The sequence below is a fragment of the Aegilops tauschii genome, chromosome 2, assembly GCF_002575655.3.
Source record: "Aegilops tauschii subsp. strangulata cultivar AL8/78 chromosome 2, Aet v6.0, whole genome shotgun sequence".
In the NCBI taxonomy this organism is placed as follows: Eukaryota; Viridiplantae; Streptophyta; class Magnoliopsida; order Poales; family Poaceae; genus Aegilops; species Aegilops tauschii.
In genome coordinates, this window is record NC_053036.3 from 576,935,087 (window position 1) to 576,943,803 (window position 8,717).

Here is an 8,717-nt window from a genome sequence, read left to right on the forward strand (position 1 = left end):
TCGAATCTCGGGCAAGTACCATACCGATTGACAAAGGGAATTGGATACGGGATTGATTGAATCCTCGACATCGTGGTTCATCCGATGAGATCATCGAGGAGCATGTGGGAGCCAACATGGGTATCCAGATCCCGCTGTTGGTTATTGACCGGAGAGTCGTCTCGGTCATGTCTGCATGTCTCCCGAACCCGTAGGGTCTACACACTTAAGGTTCGGTGACGCTAGGGTTATAGAGATATTAGTATGCGGTAACCCGAAAGTTGTTCGGAGTCCCGGATGAGATCCCGGACGTCACGAGGAGTTCCGGAATGGTCCGGAGGTAAAGATTTATATATGGGAAGTCTTATTTTGGTCGCCGGAAAAGTTTCGCACTTTATCGGTATTGTACCGGGAGTGCCGAAAGGGGTCCGGGGGATCCACCAAGGGGGTCCACCTGCCCCGGGGGGCACATGGGCTGTAGGGGTGTGCGCCTTGGCCTATATGGGCCAAGGGCACCAGCCCCAAGAGGCCCATGCGCCAAGAGATAAGGCAAAGGAAGAGTCCTAAAAGGGGAAGGTGCCTTGGGGAGGATGGACTCCTCCCTGGCCGCACCCTTCCTTGGAGGAAGGGCCAAGGCTGCGCCCCCCTCTCCCTTGGCCCTATATATAGTGGGGGGGAAGGGAGGGCAGCAATACCTAAGCCCTGGCGCCTCCCTCTCCCTCCCGTGACACATCTCCCTCCTCCCGCAACGCTTGGCGAAGCCCTGTTGGAATCCCGCTACTTCCACCACCACGCCGTCGTGCTGCTGGATCTCCATCAACCTCTCCTCCCCCCTTGCTGGATCAAGAAGGAGGAGACGTCGCTGCTCCGTATGTGTGTTGAACGCGGAGGTGCCGTCGGTTCGGCGCTAGGATCATCGGTGATTTGGATCACGACGAGTACGACTCCATCAACCCCGTTCTCTTGAACGCTTCCGCTCGCGATCTACAAGGGTATGTAAATGCACTCCCATTCCCCTCGTTGGTAGATTACTCCATAGATTGATCTTGGTGATGCGTAGAAAATTTTGAATTTCTGCTACGTTCCCCAACACAGGCATGTTGCGGGCAGGCGTGTTGACTCCTCGGGCGGCGTGATTGACAGGGGAGGTGGGGTCGCGAAGGGACGACGGTCGGGTGGGCGGGACGACCGGACAAAAAACTACAAACCCGTATTCGTATACGTACACGCTTCGGGCGGGCGAGCGGGCGGGCGGTCTCTTTTTCAAATTATTCCCATCGTGCCCTTCGTTATGAAGGGGCATCGGACAATTTTGGCCGTCCTTGTATTGGAGGGGGTCTACCGAAGCAGAAGTGTTTTTTATTTTACTTGTGGGATTTATTTTCTGTTTATATAGCATATGAATGTGTTTCTGATGTAATCCTTTTGCTGGAACCTTGCTGATAGTAGGGCTGCTTGAGATTTCCTTGTGTACCTTTCTAAGACATGGTTGCTGATTTATTTTGTTGATTTCTTCTGTATTAATTCCTCGGCCTGGGACTTTCATTTGAAAAATGCTAAGTCTAAGGCCCGATGATTAGCCAAAGAACGGAGATCTGAATCCATTTCTCCGTTGAAGCCCGCTTGGCCACTGTGGCCTAGCCTTCCTTGGCTTCTTGGCTGGGTTTCTCTCAGGATTAAATTACAAAAAATACAACAAGCATTTGTGGCACACACACTCATGTATACCTCTTCCGGTTCTAAATATTTGTTTTTTTTTCTAGAGATTTTAACAATTGACTATATACGGCGCAAAACGAGTGAATCTACACTCTAAAATATGTCCATATACATCCGTATGTAGAATTTAGCGGTGTCATTAAGTCAAAAGCACACATTAATTCCAAAAGGAGTTTGAACATTCATCCGACATGAGTAAACCCTAAAGCATGCAATACCCATATTCAGGACAGCGGGGGAGGCTTATCAAAAATCTCAAGGATAACCGATGGGCAGCTTGCTACAAGATGCCTGAATCCATCTGTTTCTTTGACAGCTTGACGCACATCCCCTGAAGACAAAAATTCAAGACATGCCCTTTTCAGGTGCACTTAGTGGTGTTGCTCCGCTAGAGCAAGGGTTGCTGCAACGGTGTTCACATTGATGCTTCGACACAATTTCTCTTCGCAAATCGCCATTAACCTATCGACTCCGTATTGATCCGCGGCAAGTGTTGCATCTCCGTGTGTCTATCATCCCCATGTAACGCCCCGGTTTCGATGCGCCAGGTGTCTGCCAGTTATTCGCGTCCTTGTCATGTCATTTGCTTGCGTGTTACTTTTTGCCTTATCATCATCTGCATTGCATCATCATGTTTTTCAAAACTTGCATCCATCTGGGTTCTCCTGCTTCTCTTCGTTGTCCGTTCGGAGTCCAGACCACTCTCGTCGCACCCGTCGCCCCCCTCTGTTCTCTTTTCGTGAGCGGGAGAAAAATAACCTTCTCAGAACGGGCCGAGGTTTGTCGAGTGGCCTTGGTATAGCACCGACAGACCGCCTGTCAAGTTTCGTCGCATTCGGAGCTCGTTTGATTGCCCAATCTTTAAATTTATAGCGGTACCGTTGCCGGTACCATCGTCGGACGTTTCGGTCTTCGAGGCTGCTGTCGGGCCTCTCCTCTATTCTCTCCCAAGCCACTCTACACAGCCCTCCAACCCGTCAGCGAAGCCCCCCTCTGTCTTGGACCGTCCGATCGAGATCGGAGGCTCCAAAACCCCCCCTAAAAACCCTCTAACCTTAACCCCTACCTATTTAAACCCCTCCTCCTTCCATTTTGGGCAGCCTACCCCTTCCCTAACCCAGCCGCAGCCAATCCCCCTCCTCCTCGAGATCTCCGCCGCCTCCCACCTCCATTTCCGCGCCGCCCGCTCCAACTCCGCCACTTGGCGCCGTCCAACGGGTCAGCGTCGCCGTCCCCGCCGCCTGGGGCCAACCAGGGGCGGCCACGTGCCCCTCCAGCGCCCCTTCCTCCGCGCCAGGCCCTCCAGAGCCCGCAGCCGGCCCGCCTGGGCCCCGATCTGGGCCGAGGCCCGCTCCGCACCGCCGCCCCACAGCGCTCGCCTCCTGCGCCCGACGCCGAGCCTCCCCGCCGCCTCGCGCCTCCCTCGTCGGGATCGGGCAGGGCCCGATCTCCCTCGCCGCCACGCTGCTCCGGCAGGCCACCGGAGAGCCGCCGCCGGCGACCTCGCCAGGTCGCGCCTCTCCGTCGTCCCTCTCCCTTCTGCTTCTCTCTCTCTCTCAGATCCCTCTCTCTCCAGGAACCCCGCCGCGCATGGAGCTCCGCCCCGTCGTCGCCCGACCCTGCCGTCGCCGAGAATGGATCCGGCCGCTCCAGATCCAGCACGGTTTCGCCTCGCGCGCCCGTCCCCGCCCATCTCCAGCGAGATTCCGGCGAGATCCGCCCCGTTGACTTTTCCCCCTCGAGGTCGAATTCTTCCAAGTCCCGAAATGTTTACATTCTGGTGCCTCCTTTGACATGCCATAACTTCTTTCATACTGCTCCGTTTTGCGTGCATGATATATTGAAATATTCGTCATGAGATGCTCTTCATTATGTTCCATTGTGCCATGCTTGTTTGAGTTCATCTTGATGCCCTAATGATCGTTGCAAGAGTGATATATGCTGTTAACTACTGTCTGTTTACAGAAATTGGTGATTTGTCTTTTTCATTGCATTTTGTGTGTGCATCCTATGAGCATGAGCTCTACATGAGTTTTGTACTACATCATGCCATATTTGAAGTGATGCTAGTCTTGTATTTTTAGGATCTCTATGGTGACTAGCACAAGCATGCAACGTAGCCTCCGTGATGTTGCTGATTTATGTGACTTAGTCATTGCTGCTAAGTTTGAGTCTGTTATGTTGTGATGCCATGTAAACCTGCTGCTACAAGTCATTCTATGCATAATCTGGAGATGTTCAATAAGGATGTTTTGTTACACATGTTATGATCTATCCATCCACCCCCTTGTTTGCATTTATGGCATGCTGTAGCTTGATGTTATCTTGCTCTACGTTTGCTAAAAAATATTCCTGGCAGATTGTTTACATGTTAGTCAATTTTGCCATGGTTGTTACTAGTGATCCATGTACCCTATGACTATGCCATTGCCATTTTTAGCTTCATATTCATGCTATCTTACTGTTGGTTACCTTGTCATGCCATGAAATGCTCTGTGGTGAGTGGTTCAAGCTCACCAACATGCCTACTTATCGTTATTTCTGCCATGCTCTGTTTTTCTTCTAAGTCTGAATCTGTTTATGAAACTTGCTATGTTTACATGGGTGCCATCATATCTTCTGTGCCTTTTTAGCTCATGTTCAGTAAGGGACTTTTGTTCTACGTAATTAGTAGATGCATTCCATTCCTTTGTTTTCTATGATATGTTCCTGTAGCATGTTCTTTTATTACTCTAGACTTTGCAACCTGATGTTATTTCTGCCATGTCCAGTGTTTTCTGCCAAGTCTGAGAACTGTTATTATTTGCAATCTTGCCATGTCCTTTTGAGCATGTTCTAGTGATTTCTGGAGATAGCTCATTGTTCATGTATTGTCGTGCTTTACCTGTACATCACGTCCATGCCTTTTTTTCATGTTGAGTTGCTCTAGCATATTGTTTTGATGCTTGCTAGATGCCTAGTTGCTGTTTTGGACAGATTGTTGTTATATCTTGTTTGGAGTGTATGTGTTGCACCGTTGCTCCGTTTTGAGCATGCTCTATATGAAACTTGCTTAGTTTTGCATGTAGTTTCATATTACCTTGTTGCATCCTTGTTTTGAGGTGCTTGCTTGATGTTTGGATGCATTTTGCATCAATGCCATGTTTAACTTGTTTTGCTCATATCTTCTAGGCCGTAGCTCCGAATCTAATGAACTTTATATGTAACTTGACTAGAATTTCGTGTAGATCATCTTGGTGCATCTTAACTTGCTGTTTAACAACTTGAACATAAGGTTTATTCAGATCTGGACCAATTTTGAAATTTGCATATGAGGACTTACCGGATTTGTTATATGTTAGTTCCGGCCTCATTTATACTTGTTTTGATGTGTTGTTCTTGTATGCATCATCTTTTGTCATGAGTAGCTTCATGTAGCTTTGTTATGCATCATACTTGGTTGAGCATCATGCCTTGTTCATGTATGGTGTGTTTACCATGTTGTGTGCTTCTTCTCGATTGTTCCCGTGTCGTTGCGATCGTGAGGATTCGTTCGTCTTCGTCGCTTCATCTTCTTCATGGAATCGTTATTCTTCCTAGCGGGATTTCAGGCAAGATGACCGTTACCCTGGATGTCACTACTATCATTGCTATGCTAGTTGTTTCGTTCTATCGCTATGCTGCGCTACCTATCACTTGCTCCTCAAGCCTCCCAAATTGCCATGAACCTCTAACCTTTGTCACCCTTCCTAGCAAACTATTGTTTGGCTATGTTACCGCTTTGCTCAGCCCCTCTTATAGCGCTGCTAGTTGCAGGTGAGGATGAAGTTTGCTCCATGTTGGAATATGTTTATGTTGGGATATTACAATACCTCTTATTTAATTAATGCATCTATATACTTGGTAAAGGGTGGAAGGCTCGGCCTTATGCCTGGTGTTTTGTTCCACTCTTGCCGCCCTAGTTTCCGTCATACCGGTGTTATGTTCCTTGATTTTGCGTCCCTTACGCGGTTGGGTGATTTATGGGACCCCCTTGACAATTCGCTTTGAATAAAACTCTTCCAGCAAGGCCCAACCTTGATTTTACATTTGCCTCACCTAGCCTTTTTCCCTTGGGAGTCGCGCTCTCGAGGGTCATCTTTATTTACTCCCCCCCGGGCCAGTGCTCCTTCGAGTGTTGGTCCAACCTGTCAGTCGCCGGTGGCCACCAGGGGCAATTCTGGGCTGGCCTACCGGAAGCTTGGACAATCCGGTGTGCCCTGAGAACGAGATATGTGCAGCTCCTATCAGGATTTGTCGGCACATTCGGGCGGCTTTACTGGTCTTGTTTTACCATTGTCGAAATGTCTTGTAACTGAGATTCCGAGACTGATCGGGTATTCCCGGGAGAAGGAATATCCTTCGTTGACCGTGAGAGCTTATAATGAGCTAAGTTGGGACACCCCTTCAGGGTATAAACTTTCGAGAGCCGTGCCCGCGGTTATGTGGCAGATGGGAATTTGTTAATATCCGGTTGTAGTAAACTTGAAGTAAACTCTTCTAAAACGCATCAACCGCGTGTGTAACCGTGATGGTCTCTTCTCGACGGAGTACGGGAAGTGAACACGGTGTTTGGGTTATGTTTGACGTAAGTAGGAGTTCAGGATCACTTCTTGATCATTACTAGTTCACGACCGTTCTGTTGCTCCTCTTCTCGCTCTTATTTGCGTATGTTAGCCACCATATATGCTTAGTCGCTGCTGCAACCTCACCACTTATCATTTCCCACCCATTAAGCTTTGCTAGTCTTGATACCCATGGTAATGGGATTGCTGAATCCTCGTGGCTCACAGATTACTACAACACCAGTTGCAGGTACCGGTTTGCGATGATCATGACGCGAGAGCGATGTTGCTTGTTTTGGACTTCTTCTTCTGCTTCTTCTTCGATCAGGGGATAGATTCCAGGTCGGCAGCCTGGGCTAGCAGGGTGGGATGTCGTTTGAGCTCCCGTTTGTGTTTCATCCGTAGTCGGATGTTGATCTTATGTATGATGTATTGATGTATTCTTGCGGCATGTGTATGCCTTGTATTTATCCCCATCTATTATGTAATGTTGATGTAATGATATCCACCTTGCAAAAGCGTGTCAATATGCGGTTCTATCCTTGGTGGGACCTTCGAGTCTCTTTAGGATAGTATCGCATATTGGGCGTGACACCCCATGCCGGTCATCTGGCAGAGAATCCGTGTAGATGAAGTGAAGAAGTGCCTCGAAGATGGAAGATTCCATGCCATCGATCTTGACGCTCTGCGCTAGAGTCTCATTCATCTTACCAAAAAGCTCAGCCTTAAAGACCGGGGACCTTGCGGCGAGCACCATAGATTAAAATAGCCCGCGAAATAGCCGCTATAGCTGCCCGGGAGCCTCGCCGCTACGCTATGGCTGCTGCGGCGATATCCCCCACAAATCCCTCTAAATGGCTTAACAATGAGCAAAACCCTCTAGAAATAATCTCTTCCATCAGAATTTTTTTCGCTATTTGCCACGATTGCCCGCTATGGCGGCCGCTATAGCTGCTGGGAAAGGCCGCCGCGAAATCATTTCTCCCGCAATTAATCTATGGCGAGCACACATCTATGCGCGAGGAATGACTGGCTGCCGACGGTGAAGGTCACGTCGGCGCCTTCCCCGCCCTTCAACATATCCAGGAAGTGTTTGTGCAGGCTCGACTGCGGGAGCGGGACGACAATGGCTGTGCGCACATCTTTCGTCCGATGCTCTTTGACGACAGTCAAAACACATTTGATTGTGAAGGAGTCTTTGCTGAGGTCTAGCAGGCGTCGCAGCTTGGACTTGTCGACGAACTTGTCAAATCCACAATAGTTACCAGTAGACTTGAAGGTACTTGTTGCGCTCCGGTCCACAGAAACAAGTTTGGATGCTCTCCCATGTTGGTCCAGCAAACTAAAGGTGAACCTGGTCTTCACCCCTGACGCCCCCACTTCTCCTTTGCGCAAAGACAGGAAGATTGATACCCAGGCAGACTTGTCCTCCGCCTTCCACCCGTCCGGGTATAATTTGAGTTCCCACTCGTAGCCGCCGACGGTGAAGGCGCTCGACGCGGCGAAACTGCCGGCACCCGCGCCCTCCAGCAACGAGAAATCGGTCACCTCGAAGTTGTGCGTCATGGTGGCGCTCTCCGTCCAGCATCTCGACCGTGTCTCGGTCGGGGGACTGCCATCCTTTGCGTACCGCTTCTTAACCGAGGAACAAGGAAGGTTTCCCATGGTCGACGTGTGTGTACCCAAAAGATAGGCCGCGTTGGTGTTTCACCAGTCAAGCTGAAAGGGTTCCGCTTATGTATAGCCTGCATGCCGTATGACATAGGTGAGTCGATCCCAACTATAGACGGATTAAGGTAGCAACTGTATCCGGCCTGTACCCTGTATCGGATTAAAATCGCAACCGTATATCTTGGCGGTACGTAATACATTAGGACTCTTCTTTCTTTTTGGACGTCGATATGGCGCTGACGTTCTGTCTGGGAGGCTGAGGGTAGATCGCTCCGAACGAATTCGTTCGGGAGGACAGGCCCCCGGCGCGAACGCCCCACGCCCCCACCCTGTCCTACAGCCCGGTAGCTAAAACAAGCCCAACTATTTCTTTGCTGTGCCAGATTAAAGCCCAGATTTTGCACTGCTACGAAACAACAATGTCATCAACTTTAAAAGCAAAAAGAAAATAGTCATGGCAATTTCCATCATCGAAACAAAAAAAAAGTTGCCATGGAAGATTCATAGTAAAAAATGTCATGCTATTTTTAATTAAATTTCCATAGATTGTATGCACAATTTGAACACAAAATTAAGTGTGAGGAATTTGCCATGGAGTGGTAGTATAAATTCCATGTTTAAAAAAATACAATTTCCATGGCACTAAAGAATAAAATTTCCATCATGAAAATTAAAGAAAAAGAAGGGAATTTGCTATGGTCCACGATCTCAAAACATAGATTTACCACGGATTAAAAACAAATATCGCGGTACCTATAATGAAAT

General features: G+C 48.9%; 1 protein-coding gene across 1 annotated transcript; it reads right to left on the bottom strand.

The window, feature by feature from the left end:
- Positions 1–7,271: 7,271 nt before the first annotated feature.
- Positions 7,272–7,847, bottom strand: LOC109736084 (BTB/POZ and MATH domain-containing protein 2-like). Its single transcript, XM_073509628.1, has one exon. The coding sequence runs from the start codon at positions 7,845–7,847 to the stop codon at positions 7,272–7,274; it is 576 nt and encodes a 191-aa protein (XP_073365729.1).
- Between the last annotated feature and the right edge of the window lie 870 nt (positions 7,848–8,717).

Bases quoted from the DNA above. Each gene is read 5' to 3' on its own strand.
- LOC109736084 (XM_073509628.1), bottom strand. From the start codon at position 7,847: ATGACGCACAACTTCGAGGTGACCGATTTCTCGTTGCTGGAGGGCGCG.